Source organism: Podarcis filfolensis, assembly GCF_964270895.1.
Source record: "Podarcis filfolensis genome assembly, chromosome: 5".
NCBI lineage: Eukaryota > Metazoa > Chordata > Lepidosauria > Squamata > Lacertidae > Podarcis > Podarcis filfolensis.
Window position 1 is genome coordinate 13,257,673 of NC_139608.1, and position 19,180 is coordinate 13,276,852.

At 43.5% G+C, this 19,180-nt stretch overlaps 1 protein-coding gene across 9 annotated transcripts in view; it reads right to left on the reverse strand.

Moving 5' to 3' along the window:
* NLGN1 (neuroligin 1) overlaps window positions 1–19,180 on the reverse strand; it is a 623,846-nt gene that overhangs the window by 278,792 nt on the left and 325,874 nt on the right. For all 9 annotated transcript variants that reach the window (XM_083613216.1, XM_083613220.1, XM_083613218.1 and 6 more), the window contains one exon: window positions 5,622–5,774. In XM_083613216.1, coding sequence (XP_083469342.1) covers window positions 5,622–5,774 — 153 coding nt within the window. The remainder of the gene's footprint in view (window positions 1–5,621; window positions 5,775–19,180) is intronic.

The window sequence follows — 19,180 nt, forward strand, 5'->3', positions numbered from 1 at the left end:
TGCTGCTACATTGCACCCTAGTTTGGCACTCCTTTGTGCCCATGTGAACCCGAGCATCTCTTTGCGGCTACACAGTCCACATAGTCTTCTCTCCCTTTCTCTTTCTACTCAAGAGTGTTTCTTCCCCCCCAACACCCCACATCACTTTATTTCTCTACCCACAGCCTACTCTCACTTTGTGCCTCTACACACCAGAGTATCTTCCTCTGTCCCCAGGGCCAGATTTAGGTTTGATGAGGCCCTAAGCTACTGATGAGGCCCTTTATATGTCCAGCTGTCCTTTGTCAACAACAAATTTTCACTGTTTTTTGTGTTGAATATCTGCTATATGGTAATTTATGTACCTAATAGGTATCTAAAGCCATTTGCGCATAACAAATAGGAGCCTGCACAACACAAAACACTGTTGCTGTATATAGGTTTTATTTCATTTGTTTATCTTATATTTTGGAAATGTACATCCAGGTTTTTTTCCCTTTAATTTTTTTGGGGGCCCCAAGAGAGTGGGGCCCTAAGCTATAGCTTGTTTAGCTTATACGTAAATCCAGCACTGTCTGTCCCACGCCATAGATATTTCTCTCCTTCCCACTCTAGAGGGAGCGTAGGGGTTCAAAAAGGGGGCTCCTGTTGAAGGAGTGAAGTTTAAAGGATGGAAAGTTTTGGTGCAGCTCCTTGAGCAAAGTGCTGAGTTCCCCCCCCCCCCAAGCCATGGAAGAGAGGAAGAGAGCTAGTGGAGGAGAGAAAGTCCGGCAGCACACAGATGCGGGGAATAAGAAGGCGGCCAATCTCTGACCACAGCAGTCTTGATTGCCCTTTGCTGCCAGAATGGATTGCTCAAGAGGAGAGCACCCCCTGCAGGCACTGAAAAATACAGCATGATGACATTCTTAGGAAAATATTATATAGCAAGATCAGAAATAAAAACATGGAACATGGGAATAGGATCCATTGATTCCAGTGTGATTTATTCTCACGTGAAGACCACACACAGCAGAAATTAGAGGGTAGGATTCATGTACAGCACAGAACTCTGTCTTTCTACTCTCCTGCTTCCCTAAATGAACCGCCTGCTACCTGTTTTTCAAAGCTCCCTCATTATGGTGGGTTTGAAGGGGAGAGGCGGAAAGTGCTCCTTGCTGTGAAAAGTTCTGCTCCACATGCCTAAAGGGGCTTCCTGATTCATCACTGCTGTGTTTCGTATCACAGAGTTGACAAAGGTATGGTGGTGTTTAGGGATGTCATGAGATCTCAATAGTTCAAATGTGAACTGCTCTGATTGATTGCTCCTGGAAGTGAATCAGGGCCATACTTACCCCAGTCCCAAGGCTGCCTTCCTTATCACTGAAGCCACCATTCTGCTGGCTCAGGAAACTTACCTGAGGCAATGGAAATGCAAAAGCGGTGCCAGTTGAGGTGGTAGTCGCAGAAAATATTTTAAGTTGGGCTTTTTTCCCCCTTGAGACCTGTTGAATCTTCAGTGATTATTTAAAATTGGATTGCTAAAATCTGACATAGCAAAAAAAGGGGGGGTGCAGTTCTCCTGGCAGTATCTATTGAGCTCATAATGAGTCAGGGCAGAAATGATAAGTGATGGCTGTTATTTCTTAAATCACCAGACTGTAGAAGCGGTACAAAAAAAATCAGCTGTGATTTCTTTTCAAGATTGTCATGATAAGAGTTACCCAGCAAGATTAACCCTGAGCCACAGAACAAGAAATCAGAACTATTATGGGCCAGTAAATATGTTTCCTCTCACATCACAGAGACAATTTCAACTTGTTAAATGGAAAACTGATCATAGATCTAGCTAGAAATCTAGATATAGATATACGCACACCTCCTGATTAATCAGGACCCCTATCCCTATTAGCACATATGTAATATTCTCATATAAATATTTTCATCTGTCCATTTTTACTTGTTTTTATAACAACATTTTACTTTTTTATGATCCTGTTTTATGTTTCTACGCTATTTTTCCTGCGCCTTTGGGGATATTTAAATCACAAGTTATTTAGGAATGCTTATAAACAAACAAATTTGCACTGACTCACTGGATCGATGCACTGCAATGGGCCACACATTTCTGAGCATGCTCATAAGCAACTAGGTGTTAAGAATGAGGCCTATCGGGTCTCCAAACCCTCCAAGTATCCCTATTGTCCAGGGACTTCCCTGGTTTAGAGAAGCCATCCCAGTTCTGATTTGATCCTGGGATGTCCCACTTTTCCTTAGGATGCCCCTGTTTGCATTGGAGAAATGTTGGAGGGCCTGGAGCTATCCAACCCCTGAGCCATCTCAAGGCAATCCTGTATAGGGAAGGCTTTTTAACAAATGTTAAATGATGTTTTCATATACTTTGGAAGCTGCCCAGAGAGCTGGGGCAACCCAATGAGATGTGTGGGGTATAAATAGTAAAGTTATCATTATGGAATGGGATGTCCTTATTTTCATTGAAGAAATGTTGGAGAGTATGGTGTTTCTGAAATCACCAACCAGCCTGCCTTGCATGTGGTCTCCACAGCTCAAGTGTAAGTTAAATTCAGGAAATGGAGAGGGGAGCAGTGCTGGCGTTGAGTCCATTATGCCCTCAGCCTGAAATTCAACACAGAGATACGGGTTTTAATCATAATGGTGTTAGGGAGAACTCTTGAATTCATCACTACAAATTCCCCCTTTCCAGTTTTTGGCAGCAACAAATGGATACTTGATCCGCTGAGCCGGAGAAAACATGTGTTGTGTTGGCTCACTGACTTTGTCAGTGTCTTGTGGATTATTTATCATGGCGCTCTCTCCCTCCCCCTCTCTCTCTCTCTCTCTCTCTCTCTCTCTCTCTGTGTGAATGATTTATATACTGCTTCACCATCAATACATATAGGCAGTTTACAAAATACATATGTTAAGGGGACTGTAGGTTGAGTGGTTAATGTGCATAACTAGCCATTGCGCACATTCACCCATTTTCATGGATAATGTGCACATAATCCTTCTGTGAAATGTGAAGTGCACATCTCACAGGCTTGGGAAATCTGCATGTATGGACTGAATTTTGTACATTCTCTGGCCACTGTGCATAATCCCCAACTGACTTTGGATAATGTGCATATTTTGACATCATTTTTGTACATTCTCAGGTTGTGTATATGTGCATTATGCACATTCTCGTGTCACCATACATAGTCCAAAAAAAATGATTTTCCCCCTTCTATTTCTTGTTCAGAAGTGTGCTCTCCTCAGGCCCACTTACATGGTCCACAACCTGCTGGATCAGCCAAGCAGTAAGAAAAAAGGGGAAGGGAGAACTAAGTAAATTTCAACTGTTTTCTGCAGTGCAACAACCTTTTCACCACTCTCAGATGTTCCCTAGTGAGCTGAGCAGCACAAGAGGATTCTCCAGGCAGTATGTATGTATGCATGCGCGCACGCGCACACACACACACACACGTTGGGGGAGGTGAATAGACTGTAAGCTGAGACCCTTCTATTCCCTGGATCCAACAAGTGTTAAAATATAAGCCAGACCAGTTTCCTGATGAGGTGATCCCCTGGGTAATGGGCCACCAAGGGGAACAAAGGAAGTGGATCTGTGTGAGATGGAAGTGAGGGCTCCCCATCCTTCAGCTGGCTGGCACTTAGAAAAAGACAATGGCAAGAGCTGAGAGTTAAGTGATGTGAGCTACAGTAGAAGCAAAGTCGCAAAAAGGCAGAGAGAGAGAGATGTTTGGTTTCTGTTTGAATCCAAGGTTCCGGCTATGGGAGAAACAAGACCCTCTTGGAGTGTTAATTCTGTGAATCCCTCCATTGTAGGCTCTGGTTGTATATATGTGTAAATAAACCATATATCATAAAGACACCACAGTCCCCGCTGTGCCTCACTTCCAAAGGGAACATGAAGTGCCAGGAACCCCTGGAATATCACACCACTCACAGATTGGGGTGGCATGCAGCAATGCGCGCATGCACACACGCACACACACATTCAGAGGCTTCTTCCCACAACTCAAGTCTGTGATGGATGGATAGACAGACAGACAGACAGATTAGATAGGCATTATGAAAGAAGTTACAGGTATTTGATTGCCCACTCCACCTAATAGATTAAGATTGTATCAGGTGGGTGCTCTTTAAATAGAATTGCAGCACAATATACTCACACAAATCAGGAACTGGAAACATATGCTAAGCAGAAAGAGGATCTTGCATTCCGACAACAAAAGTGATTTGTAAATTATTGCACAACATAGCCCTAGAGATTCCAAGTCAATATTTAATTGCTCTGAGAAAACAATGAAAACATCAGGTAGGCTATGCGAAAGTAATCTGATACAAATCATAGCAGGGTCTGGACATTGAACATTGTGTCACACACAGCTATTAGATTGCACTGTTCCCTGTGCAAGTGGAAAGGAGAGGACTGTCAGGCGAAGCAACAAAAATTATACCATGTTTCAAGGACTGGAGTTAGATTGCATTCAAAGCCAGAGATGAGCAGGAACACCAAAGCAAGTCAAATTCATTTTCTTGACAGTGCATCATTTTTTTTAATCGCCAGGTAAAAGCAGCAGATTGATGCTCCCCACTCTCTGGGAGTTAATAACAGGGAATTAAGTGGAGCAGCCAGAAAGACGGGTTCTGAAGAAATTAACTTATGATAGAGCAAAAAGAGTCTTCTCTTAGGGCTAAGGTAATTCACAGGCGAACCGCAGTTTATAAACCTGTGTGGCAAACCACAGTTTCTAAAACACACCATCTCTTGCCCAAACTCTTCTGAGGCTTTATGGGTAAATGGTCCTCTCATGCTTCCATAAAAAAGGTGATAGCACCGTCAGATGCTAGAATTAAACATGCATTACGATGTGCTTCTGCAAGAAATATTCAGAAGAAAACAACCTCTCTCTTTGCCAAAATCTACAACAGCTAAAAACACTCGGAAAGCTCCAGACTAAAGCATAAAAGATCTTAACTCTTCTAACCTTTTGCAAACATCAGCTAACTAAAACACGGCTTTTCACTGAAATGTATTTTACCTGTGTGATATAAAACAACACTAGCACAATACTTTCCCCCGCTCCAAGCACAGAGCTTCAAAATACCTTTCCCCCACAAGCTTATTTTATCTAGAATTTTTTTTAACTAATACACTTTCCACTTAAAAGGCGCCAGACTAAATTCAAAATATGAGAAGGTGGAAATTGGCAGTGAATAACATTTCCCAAACAATCTTACTATCCAAACGTCCGAAGGAACACAATAACCCTGTCAGCGCAATATCCAGACGTTTGTCACATCACAAACAGAAACAATTGCGTCTCAGTCAGTGCTTGCCATTTGCCATAGATCCCTCTGCACGACTAATTACTGTAATACAGGATGAGTGCAAGCGACAAAGCAGCATATCATTCTGAACATCTGCACTCTGTTTCTGTCATCAAAGAGGAGTATAATTGCACGTTAGGCTGCACAATAACAAATTTGAAATCCACTGAATGCAATCCTTTCCTCTTTTTTAAAAAAGAAGCCTCTCCCTTTTTTTAAGGCAGAAGAATCTGCAAATTGTCTTCTAATCGATAGAAAGAGTATCGCACAAGGCAAGAACTATTTAAAATCTGAATCTTTCTTACCAAGTACCCCAAGCCGGTAGTTGACGGTGATGACTATCACATTGCCATAGCTTGCCAGCACACTGCCATCATATAAATTTCCAGTGCCTTCCATGTAGGACCCTCCGTGAATATACACCATCACAGGTTTGGGCCCCCCACTATCTCGAATGTCTGGAAGAAAAATATTGAGAAGTATGTTATCCCGAGAACATTGTGATGCACATGAAAGTCCTAGTTTGTTTCCTTTCTACCCCAAGCTGTTATTTATTATTTATTTTTTTGAAAAGTGTTTCCCAAGCAACATATGTGAATTATGACATCTTGTACAACATCTATCTCTGTAATGCCTAATAAAGGATTGGAGATACAAATTTTGACATCGTTTCCTAGAGGAATTTTGAGCACACACACAAAATATGACGGCCACCACTAGATCACATGAAAGTTACAAAGCTTATGACTCACTTCTCTCCCAGTTTGGGAGCAACTGTGATCCTTTTCAAATGAGGTTTAGCATTTCTATGGATTGTGTGGTTTTCCTTTCGTATGGCCATTAGATTAACCATGGCAGTACAATGATAAATCTAAAAGTTGAATGTCTACTTTTGGTTGGACTTTCTTCTGTAATGTTTTATTCTGGCTTGTTTCATTTGATGTTTTAATGTAGGTTGTAAACCGCTTTCAGATTTTTTTCCTTTAAAATTTAAAGCAGTATAAAAATAAAAGCAGCAGCAACAACAAAAACCTGTCTGAGAGGCTGAAGAATCCTTGCGCTCTAAATGTCAAAACCAGGGGGTTGTGTATCAGGATATTTTGGGGTTCTGATGTTTTTAGGGGGCTACTATTAGGATGCATATTCTGAAGTGTAGAAAAACTGCCTCACCCCACAAAAAAAAGCAGGCCATTTCTCTCGCAGCCCCAGTGATGCCCCTTCAACTGAGGTGAAGAAGATTGGTAAAGAATCGGACATAATTACAGGAGAGAGGTCTTAGCACATGAATTCTAATGATGGGACATCTATTGTTGGAGGCAGAACAGTTCCAGCTCAGAAATATCTTCTGAGAAATGTGGCCCAGTTAATAGTTTGCAGCATAGTACATAGTACAAATTACCATATTTTTCGCCCTATAGGACGCACTTTTTCCCCTCCAAAAATGAAGGGGAAATGTATGTGCGACCTATGGGGCGAATGCAGGCATTCGCTGAAGCCTGGAGAGCGAGAGGCGTCGGTGCGGACCGAACCCCTCTCGCTCTCCAGGCTTCAGGAAGCTATCCGCAAGCCTTGGGAGCCTGGCGGGAGTACCCACCGGGCTCCCAAGGCTTGCGGGCAGCAGCCTGCAGCGCGAAGCATGGGGCGCGCTGCGAAGCACGCCCCGTGCTTCGGGCAGATGTCCTCAAGCCTTGTGTGCCCGGCTGGAGGTCCCGCCGGGTTTGCAAGGCTTGTGGGCGGCAGCCTGTTCTGGGGGCTGGGGTCGGGGGAAGCTTGGGCTTCCCCAGCCCCGCGCCGGGGGGGGGATAATTTTTTTCCCCTTTATTTCCCCCCCAAAAAATCTAGGTGCGTCCTATGGACCGGTGCGTCCTATAGGGCGAAAAATACGGTACATTAGAAGCACAAGGATCCTGACCAGTAGCATATCTCATTCAGTACTGAAAATTGAGCATTTCCTACTTACATTAAGTAAGCAATTACTGGTGGTTTCAGTTAATTAATTAATTAATGGAGTGGTATGCCTATTAACTCATCACTGGTAACACCCCAGATAAAGGTAAAGGTAAAGGGACCCCTGACAGTTAAGTCCAGTTGTGAATGACTCTGGGGTTGCTGCGCTCATCTTACTTTACAGGCCGAGGGAGCAGGCGTTTGTCTGCTCCGCAGACAGTTTTTCCGGGTGATGTGGCCAGCATGACTAAGCTGCTTCTGGCTCAACGGAACATCGACACCAGAGCAGCGCATGGAAATGCCGTTTACCTTCCCACCGGAGCGGTACTTATTAATCTACTTGCACTTTTGGGTGTGCTTTCGCTTTGGCAGGAGCTGGGACCGAGCAACGGGAGCTCACCCTGTCGCAGGGATTCGAACCGCCAACCTTTTGATCAGTAAGCCCAAGGCTCAGTGGTTTAGACCACAGCGCCACCTGTGTCCCTAACACTCCAGGGCTACCCTTGAAGTCGGTTTGGACACTGTAGTTGGTACAGTGTGCCATGCTCCAACTAGTCATGTGAACCATGAGGAGAGATTAATAATAATAATAATAATAATAATAATAATAATAATAATAATAATTAATTTATTTATTTATACCCCGCCCATCTGGCTGGGTTTCCCCAACCATTCTGGGTGACTTCCAACAAAATATCAAATTACAATAGTCTGTTAAACATTGAATGCTTCCCTAAACAGGGCTGCCTTCAGATGTCTTTTAAAAGTCTGTTGGTTGTTTTTCTCTTTGACATCTGATGGGAGGGCGTTCCACAGGGCAGGTGCCCCTACTGAGAAGGCCCTCTGCCTGGATTCCTGTAACTTGGCTTCTCACAGCAAGGGAACTGCCAGAAGGCCCTCTGCACTAGACCTCAGTGTTCGGGCAGAACGATCACATCATTCTGGTTTCGAAGGCTCTGTCAATGTACTACCAAGCCGAATTCAAGGTCTTGCTATTTGCATATTATGCCCTGTAAAATTTGGGGTCCGAAGAACCTGAGTGACCACCTTCCATGCTACCACTTGACTTAGCTTTTACAATCAGCAGGTGATACCCTGCTCATGGCCCTGTCCTGGGCAGAAATCAGGATGAAAACAACATGACACAGGGCAGTATAACAGTTACACGCATCTCTGTTTATCCAGACATTTAGTTCTTCATTCTTCTATGCCAGGAGTGTGGTCACTTATTTAAACATGTGTTTGTTGTGCTATATTTTATGATGATGCATTGATCTTCCATTTTTTTGTGTAATGATTTATTGTTGATGGTTGTTTTAACGATGTATTATGTGAAGGTGTCGTGCGCTCCAGAATATAAGAACAGTGGGAAAGATAGGTTTTTATTTCTCTAAATTGCTTATTTTTCTGATCTAAAGTTCTGCTCTCATTTCCACGTTTAAAAAAAGAAAATTAAAGTCCTCATATGAATTGCTCAGCACTGTAATGCAAAGTTCTCCAAATGTAAACGTTTGTTTGCAGTGTTGCCTAATAGACACCTTTTTTTGCAAAGCAATTATCCCTAAAATAATGCATCTGTAAGTTATTTTTGCTAATATATGCATATTTGTGGACATTTTACTCCAGCGCATCCATTTTTGCACATATTACTTGGCTGAAGAACTGCATTGCAAAATTCAGAGATGTATGGATTTTGAAGGATGGTTGTGTTTTGGTTCTTGTTTTAAATCACTGATAGATTGGTTGGGATACAAAGATAGATAATGCTCCACATTCATGTTTCAAGCTTAATTTCAGAAGGGCACTTTGCTTGCCTATGGCATGTTTGCATCCAAGCCTCACAATGAGGCAGGCGGTTTATGGATTAGTTCTCGTTCCTTCCAAGCACAGCTATTGGTGGCTATTTACCCAAAGCAGAGTATTCTGAATTTTTTTTTTCTTCCTTCTACATATGCAAAAGTGAAGGAAGAAATAATAAAATATTAATATGGTGATCGCTAAATGACTGTTCGCAGCAGAAACTGTACGTGGCTAATTGTATGCTTGGAAATTGTTTAAGAATTCATTTTTAATTAAAGTCACAGAGCACCAACTGTGAATAGTAATGAAATTTCGGTGGCAAAAACATGTACATATATGCACACATAAACTGGGGTAATTCAAGGGAAATTGGGGGACACACACACACACACACACACACACACACACACACACAGCCATACATTCCAATATAAAGCAAAGTTCAAGGTATAAAGGATTTTTTTGAATAAATTCAGCCTACATAATGCCTTTTTTATGACTTCCTTCTGAATATTATGCTCCGAAAGGTTAAGGACAGGCAGTACTGCAAACTCCTCTCAATTTATCCACATGCCACGGCAGATAAGAATAGAGATGATATAAATTTTCTCCACACTGCACTGTCAAAGATCTCAGCACTGACCTACAGGAAATCCACTTCTTTTGTGAACCATGAGATGGTTTTTCCCCCCCTCTCAGTAAGTGTGAACATTTACTCTCAGTCTTGCATTTCCCCAGTAGTTTGGCAGGAGATGTAGGCAACATTCAGATGTTACTGAGCCCTCAGGCTCATGTGGTGTTGTGTCTGAATAGACTTTGCGAATTTAATCCGTGCCTTGCCACTCCCAAAGGACTTTAGGGATGCTCTGGAAAATTCCATTCCATCTTTCTTTTCCTGAGATTTTGAAGCTCCAAATTGTTCGGTCTTGTTTCTGAAGTGGAAAGAAAGCACTAAGAACAACCCCTTGTTCTGCCTCCACTGCTAGAGGCAAAGTACCTCTGAATATCAATTGCTGGAAATCACAAATGAGGAGAGGGCTGTTGCACTCAGGTCCTGCTTGTGGGCTACACATAGATCATTGGTTGACCATCATGGGAACAGGATCCTGGGCTAGATTGGCCTTTGTCTGATCCAGGAGGGCTCTTCTATGTTCCAGTGTTGTTGTTGTTGTTGTTGCTACTGCTTGGGGGAGACGACCCCCTTCACATGACCGGTTTACAAACACACATTGACAAAACACCACACAAAAGCAAACTGCAATTGTGCATAAGTTCACATTAAGTTTGGGCTGTTTTGCAGAGATGTATTGAGGCACCTGTGTACATTGGTAACCAGCTAAAGGGGAAATGCAAATTACCGTATTTTTCACTCTATAGGACGCACCAGACCACAAGACGCACCTATTTTTTGGAGGAGGAAAACAAGAAAAAAAAATATTCTGAATCTCAGAAGCCAGAACAGCAAGAGGGATCGCTGTGCAGTGAAAGCAGCAATCCCTCTTGCTGTTCTGGCTTCTGGGATAGCTGCGCAGCCTGCATTCACTCCATAAGATGCACACACATTTCCCCTTTTTAGGAGGGAAAAAGTGAGTCTTATAGAGCAAAAAATATGGTAATTGGATTAACTGATACTTGTTGCAAAGAACATGGAATTCAGGAGGAGGAGCAGGGGTGGATGGAAAACAACTCGTTCCAAAAGAGCTACACTGTTGCCATTGTTGAATCATGGAGCATTTTCCATATAATGCTGATTATAATAATAATAATGAGCTGGGAAAGGTGGAATTAGAGTGGGAAAACGGGATGGCAGAGCATTAATTTCCATTACTGAGCTTAATTATTATGGCAATATTTGCAAAGTTATATTTCAATTTCTGTGGGGAGATTTCAGGTTTGTAAGAATGCATTTATTTTTATTAATGGTTATTGAAACATTATTTTATTTTAAATGTATTTGCTGGAACATTTATTATTTGCCAGTATTGTTGTTACTGGGTCTTTTATACCTAGTATATTGTGAGTTGCCTCAAAAGCAATTTCTTTTGAAGAAAGGCAGCATATAAAGTCTAATGCAGCCTTCCCCAACCCGATGCCCTCCAGATGTTTTGGACTACAACTCCCATCAGCCCCAACCAGCATGGCCAATGGTCAGGGATGGTGGGAGTTGTAGCCTAACATCTGGTCTGATCCAATCAGGAGGTTGGGGCAGTCTGTCCTAGTCTAATAGTTAAGGCTACACAAGCAACAGAATCCTTAGGTGGTGAGATGGAATGGACCACTTCGCACTGTAGCTAGGTCATTTATATTTTTGAATGCTCCCATACTGGGGAAAGAGAGCACGGTGAGCAGGTAGGTTTTCTCAGAAAAGTGGTGAAAAGTAGTATTCTAGTCAAGATATATGGCATTCTTGCAGGATATGACCAAAGAAGCAAAACAGGAATAGTATTAGGCTCAAGAGCAAGTAGAAAGAAATGGTTCAAAATCAGGTGCATCCAGGAAATCAGAGCTTACTGTGAGATGCTGCTAACTTATTAAGTTTCTTCCTGTTACCTCTTTCAGAGGCTGCTGGGGGTCTTGGACCATTGATGCAAGGGGAGCTGTCAGACGTAGCAGTGCATGTCCCAATTTAGCAGATCATGGAAATTATAGGCAAAAAATTACCTATGAGCAACTGGAACTTTTAGAATTAGGTATAGGCTCCCGGTTCCTAGCAGAGCTGGGGGCTGGCTCTGCATCTCATCTTCAGATCCAATGCTGAAGAATGCAGCAAGGCTGCTCCAAGTGACAAAGGCTGGAAGCAGATTGAAGCCTTTTAACCCTCTGCCTCCAAGCTACCTCCTCCAGACTTTACCCCCTTGAGAGAATTTCAGAGCCTTGAAAGAACAACCTCCTGGACTGAAGAAGGGCACTTCTCCTTGGTTCCATGGCCTCCTTCCCTGAATCAATGATGAGAAGTGGGAGATATCTGGATGTTGAGGATCAGGAGAAGGTGACTTAAGAGGTTCATGCTCTGATCCAACAGGCCCTGGCAGCAGAGGCGGATTTAGGAGATCATGACCAGTTTCATCGCAATGGGCATGGAGCCGTGGGAGCACTGCAGAAGATGTGCCAACCATGATTTAGAATGGAGCACAAGAGGTAGGGGGGCACCAAATGATGGTGTTGGACAGGCCACCATTGGTCTTTGAGACCCCAAGGTCTGCCACTGCTGGTGATTTCTGAGGTTCTTCTGTGACAACCTTGGGCATAGTGGTCTTCTTATCTTCAGCTGTCAGCTCAGAGCCCGGAACCTGGTTCAGCAACTTATTTGTTTTTTTTAAGAATATTTTTTTATTAACCGACCAATCACATCAAATCAAACCAAATTACATAAATTCCAAATTACACAGCCGAATTTAAAATTTTTGTTGGGGGTACCCATATTTCAAGTTCTGAAGGGGATCCAATCAACTTCTTGCTTCTTACTGCTGTTTTAATGTCCACAAATCTAACCTTATGATGTTCACAGTACTATCCAGTCCTTTCTTCTTGTTTTTCCACATCTCTTGTTGTTATTTTCATATATTTTTCCTTTCTCTTTGTGACCTCTGATAGTCTCCACAAGCTGGTTAGACAGTTTGTAATCCTGCGTGGATATTATTATTTTTTATCCAGTAGCCATATCCAGACGTTTTCCATGTAACATCACTTCCATACATCAAAACAGTCTTAGCGTCATTAATCTTCACCAATCTGCCTCCTTTCTCAAAACCTCTGAGGAGATTCACCAGGAATGCAGTCTGAAAACAAGTCCATTCCTTCTCTCGGCTATAAATCCTTTGGCAAGATGGCGACTCTGAATTAATTGCTGCGCCATTCCAAAAGCTCTTATTGCTTCTCAATCTCCATAAAGCATACTTTTGGTTAAAGTTTATCTCCACACAGACCTTAATCATCCTGCTTGGGTCAGTTCAACCGACGATTCTAATGAGGAGGGGTTCTTGTAAATCACATAGAAGGAAAGTTAAAAAGTTTCCCCCCCCCATTCAGTCCCGTTGTCAACATACCCAGCCTTTGGTGTATCTTCATCATAAAATATTCCTGTTTCTCCAACCCGTCGTCTTCTTTCGCAGAGGTCACTTAAATTAGCAGACTTCACCCCCCTTCTTCACTTGAAATATGTGCATTTGCTTCTTTTGTAATAAATTATTCCAAATTGCTGCAGCTAGTGCGCGATCAGAGACAGCGTCCAGGAGAGCCGAGGTCCACACGGGGGCATTCTGCCTAGGACCCTCACCCCCTTCTTTAGAATTAGGGGGTGATTTATGGGCACAGCAGGCAAGGGCAGTGTTCCCCATTTCCTTGGGGCAACAAGGGAGGCTGCCTACTCCCATAACAGCCTCTTAATACCCCGTGTGGGTCGGAGAGATGGTATTGTCGGCCATCTTCCAATGCGCCCCCTAGTGGCCCCCCGGCTCAGCAACTTATTTGGTGCCTCTGCATCTTCAAGCTCTGTGTCTGGATCACTAATGGACTCAGAGATCATGACACTGCCTGCTGGACAAGTTGTGTGTCCTCTTTCTAGATTACCAACACTACAGTGGTACTTTGAAAACCAAGGCGTTTGAGAACCAAACGCCGAAAATCCGGAAGTAAGTGTTCCAGTTTTTGAACATTTTTTGGAAGCCGAACATCCGATTCGGCTGTTGGATATTGTTTCCGGAGCTCCTGCACTAATCAGAAGCCGCACCTTGGTTTTTAACATTTCAGAAGTCAAACAGACTTCCGGAACAGATTAAGTTCGAGAACCAAGGTACCACTGTATTTGGCGCTTTTGCTTTTGCTATTTATTTTGCATTTTTGTTTTTGAGACTTTTCCGGATAATTTGCTTATGTGACTGTGTGGAACCCAGCTCAGCTACTGATCGATTGATTGTGTGACTGTGGGAATCAATAAAAGCCCCCGATCCAAACAACGACTATCATCAGTGCAGGTAAGGGGGTGAAATTATCATCTACAATCCTGTCTTCTTTATTTTATAGTACAGCACATTGATTATTGCTTTCATTTTACGGATCAATGGTCTTGTTAGATAGTAACATTCACGTTAAATTGCTGCTTTAGGGGTTGTTTTTAAAAGTCTGGTACAGATTAATCTGTTTTTCATTACTTTCTATGGGAAAGCTTGCCTTGGTTTTGGAACACTTTGGTTTTGGAAAGGACTTCCAGAACAGATTAAATTTGAGAACCAAGGTACCACTGTATATATATTTGAATGGGGGGTTATGCAGGGGAACACTTTTAGACTTTCTTTTCTTTTTTTATGGAAGCTGCTGAAGAATTTCCTAATTAAACTGAGACAAGCGTTCTTGTATAACTTACCTGCTGCTGGAAATGTGGGCTAGACAATGGAAATGCTGACAGCCCCTTCATTGCTTATAATTATATGGGAGCTATTTTCATGAAAGCTTTGTCAGGATTTATTCTCCCCATACTTTCAAGTGTTACCAATACAATTATGATAATTCGGTGCAAGCTCTGTCTTTGTCAAGTGGGGGCAAAAACATAGCTAATGGCAAAACTGAAAGCACAAATCATTTGAATTTTTAAACCAGGAGGTTCTTCATGGGCATACAATGGGGCGCAAAAGCCTTTTCTGTTTATGCGAGATCATCTTGCGCAATATAAATATGCACTTGAAGCCTGCAGCGTGGAAAGTGGCAGGCTCGCCAGTGCCACCAACTCCTTCTTGGACTTTATTGCCACACCAGCATTTTCAGGTCACCCTGGGCAAAACTTGGTTGATAATTCGAAGTACCAAATTAACTCATCATGCCAGGCATGTATGTTGGGGTGGTCCATCTGAATATGGCCTTGGAGTGGAAAACAGTACAGTGGTACCTCAGGTTAAGTACTTAATTCATTCCGGAGGTCCGTTCTTAACCTGAAACTGTTCTTAACCTGAAGCACCACTTTAGCTAATGGGGCCTCCTGCTGCTGCCGCGCCACTGGAGCACGATTTCTGTTCTCATCCTGAAGCAAAGTTCTTAACCTGAAGCACTATTTCTGGGTTAGCGGAGTCTGTAACCTGAAGTGTATGTAACCTGAAGCGTATGTAGCCTGAGGTACCACTGTACATGCAAGGCTCAACTGCATGTGAAGGGGAGATCAAATGTGGTACAGTTGTGTACAGGATCAAAACTGGGGAGATTTGGGATCAATTCCCTAGTCGGCAGTGATATTTGCCCAGGCAGTAATCCTAAATGGACTAAGGGCCGTCTTAAGTATATCCGGCGCCGTGGTGCAAAGTTCCCCCTGGTGCCCCCCCTTTCCCAGAGTTTTTTAGGGAGGACGGCGCTGCCGGTGGGGCTGGAGGAAGCAGGCAGTGGCTGGAGGGCGGCTCCTCTGGTGGGAAAGGGGCAAAGGCTGGGCGTGGCGCCTCCTGGCTCAGCTGACCGCTTCGTGCCATAGTGGCTACAGCAGACGGAGGCTCCGGGCATGGCGCTGCTTCGGTACGGCATGGCGGAGGTGGGCGAGGGCGGCGAGCTGGTGCCGGGAGGCGCCGCGTCCAGCCTCCGCCTCTTCCCTGGCGCCCTCCAGAACTTGGTGCCCTGGGGCCCCACGCCACTAGCCTCTATGGGTAAGACGCCCCTGTAGGGGGAAAACCCATTGAACACAGAGAGATTTGCTGCCGAGTAGTACTATTTAGGACTGAACTCTCCAGGAACATGGGCAAGAAGGGAATGCTGGATAAGCAAAGTCTTATCTAGTTCAGCACCACTTCAAGAAAAGGTTAGAAATGGAGGCTGCCAGGATAGGGTTCTCTAAAATTGTCAATGGTGGCAAAGAATGTTGAGCAACCCCCCCTGCCCCATTGATTAGAGTTTCATTACTCTGTGATAGGTAAAGGTAAAGGGACCCCTGACCATTAGGTCCAGTCGTGACCGACTCTGGGGTTGCAGCGCTCATCTCGCTTTATTGGCCGAGGGAGCCGGCGTACAGCTTCCGGGTCATGTGGCCAGCATGACTAAGCCACTTCTGGCGAACCAGCGCAGTGCACAGAAATGGCGTTTACCTTCCCGCCAGAGCGGTACTATTTATCTACTTGCACTTTGACGTGCTTTCGAACTGCTAGGTTGGCAGGAGCAGGGACCGAGCAACGGGAGCTCACCCCGTCGCGGGGATTAGAACCACTGACCTTCTGATCAGCAAGTCCTAGGCTCTGTGGTTTAACCCACAGCACCACCCGCGTCCCTTACTCTGTGATATATTACTGCTAATAATTCCCATGGAAAAATACAAGCGCTGCCCATGGTAAGACAAAGAAATTGATATAGTTACTTTTCCCACTTTGTTGTTGTTGTTACGAAACTAGAGAGCTACAGATCATTAGGCTGTAATGTGCACTAGGTGCCTTTGGGGTCTTCTGAAAGAAAAAAAAATGAAAAATGATCTAATTAGAGCTGGGTCAGTGGTAGAGCCCAAGGTTTCACTGCTGCATGGATTGGGAAAAGTTGGATATGGGTAGTGATAAAATGGTTAAAAAACAAAGTGGAAGGGAACATTGAAAGGAAAACGGTTCACCTATTATTATTACAGATGTGGTTGAAGTACACTTCATAGCTGGAGAGGTGCTCTGAAATTGGCTGGAAATATGATATCTCTGAGTGATCTACTGATATGGATTTTATTACACCATTGGATTTATGCTCCTTGAATTTGCTAAGCAGATTTATTCAGTTTCCTTCCTGTCACATTTTGTGATTTATTAGCTCATGGTTTCAATTCTCCTTGGGAGTCAGACATTCCATTTTCAATCTCTCAGGGCAGAACCAGATGTTACAAAGGGAAGAGGCCCACTAATGAAAACACTACACTGCCTCTCTTTTCCCTCAGTAACATCTGGATGTGACATCACCATGTGTGTGACGTCCCCCAACTTTGTGAGCAGTAGTGTCACATCCAATGTCTAAATGCTAGCTTCACTTCTCAAAGTGACATGGCAAACTTGTGACCCTTCAGGTGTCACTAAACTACAACTCCCATTAGCCTCAGCTAGCACAGTCAATGGTCAGGGCTGATGGGAGCTGATGGGGGTCAATACTGAGGGTCACAGGTTCCCCATCCCTGTCTCAAATTGTAGGCAGGGGTGCACATGCACAAGCTCCACCTCCAATGTCCCTGGGCACTCAGGCTTTTACACCTCCCCAATAAAAAATAAACTCATGGACCCCTCTCAGAATCTGATGAAAGCTATGGAGTGGCTGGGGAAATCCAGCCAGATGGGCGGGGTATAAACAATATTATTATTATTATTATTATTATTATTATTATTATTATTATTATGGATCTTCTCCCCAGAAATATGCACATGAACACAAAATTTTGCACACAACTTTATTGCATGGAGGGGAAAATTTGTGTCTGATTCATAGACCCCAGAAGCCCATCCATGGACCCCAGGTTAAGCACTTCTGTTTTGGATCTTCTCACTGCAATTGGAAACCCTGCTAAGACAGTGTGTGTGCCCTATCCACAGTTTAAGGCCTTGTGTGTTCAAGCAAGTGCAGTTAACATTTTCCATTCCTTTCAGTGCAGTGGGGTAGGAGAGATGGGGGGGGGGAATTCACATCCAGCAACCAATGCGCCCCTTTGGTTTCAGATAGTACATGGGTAGTTGTTTTATAGTGCGCTACTAGTTTTTTTATCGTGTGCTATTCTTGGGCTTCTCTATCGCTCTCTCTCCTCACAACAGGTTTCTAATTTAATTTAAGAGGCTCCAGGGGCAAAGAAAGAAAGAAAAACCCAACAGAGGGAGCAGGGAAGTTTACCCACCTCAGATCACCATCTTACTCAAATGGTCCTCTGTTGTGGGGGGCCTTCCCCATATGCAGCTTTTGCTCCTGAAGACTCTTTAATTTCTCCCCTGTTCAGTGTTAACTAAATGGGGAGAGCTTTAACTGGCTGCAGGGACAAAAACTGGGTGGGGAGAAAGACACTCAGGTCTCATGAAGGACCTTCAGGAAAACTGATACATCTTGGTGAAAAGGCTTTCAGAACATCCTCATATATATTTTTGTTCCTGAAGAACTGCCAAGTCATCCATTACAGTTTGAGAGAGATGCATTTTGGCAACTGGAAGCCACACATGGTGTCAGAGCTGTCAGTGTGCTCCGCCTTTGGCTGCCAAAGACCCACAATCCCTGGCTTACAGAAGCTTTTTCTTGGCCACAAAATCTCTGTTTCTCTTGCTGCTCCAAAGCCTTTCTCAGGCACGGAAGTCGTGCCTCCTTCTCTAGCTCAGACTGAAATCCAAGTCCTGGAATTATTTTGGAGCTTTGATGCAAGGTTCACAATCCTTTGAACTTAGACTCCAGATGGAGCCCTTGAAAACTTCACTAGGATACCTAGTTTTAATGGGAAGGGTGGTTTTCTATGACAAGCTGAGAAGATGCAACTTAACTCATTTCATAGAAGCTTCTGAACTGTGCTCTGATTCTTACCATTCTGTCACTGCCTGCTGAAACTGGATTTGAGCTGATAGGCTTGAATGTTCAGCTCTTTCAACGAATGAAAGGTACTGATTAACTCAACAGATTTTTAGCTATTAGAGCCTGCCCTAGCAATTATGTGGCAAATTAGGAAAGCTCCAAAAGGTCTGCTGTGTAAATAGCTGGGGTTTGAAACTATTTCTCAAAATTATCTGTGAGTAACACAGGCTTTTCCAGTTGCTAATTGAATAAAAACTGTGCTTATAAACCTCTAAGTGTTGCATTGCATGGTATGCTTTTATTAATTTCTCGTTATGGCAGGGGACCACTTTATTTATGTAAGAACTGCCATCTCTACTTAGAATGTTAACAGGGTTGCAAAGACACCCAAACAACATGTATCAGAATATGTGTGTTGGGGAGTAGAGGGTAGATGTTCATGAATGAAAAGCAGTGGACAATTTGATGAAGCAATCCAAAAGCGATGTCTTTTCCACATGCAAATGTGCCTGTTTTACACCTCATACTAGAGCAGGCCACATATAACCAAAATTGATGTATAGTGGCCAGAAATTTGATAGATCTACAGTGGTACCTCAAGCTGCAAACGCCTCAGGTTACAAACAGTTCAGGTTACAAACTCTGC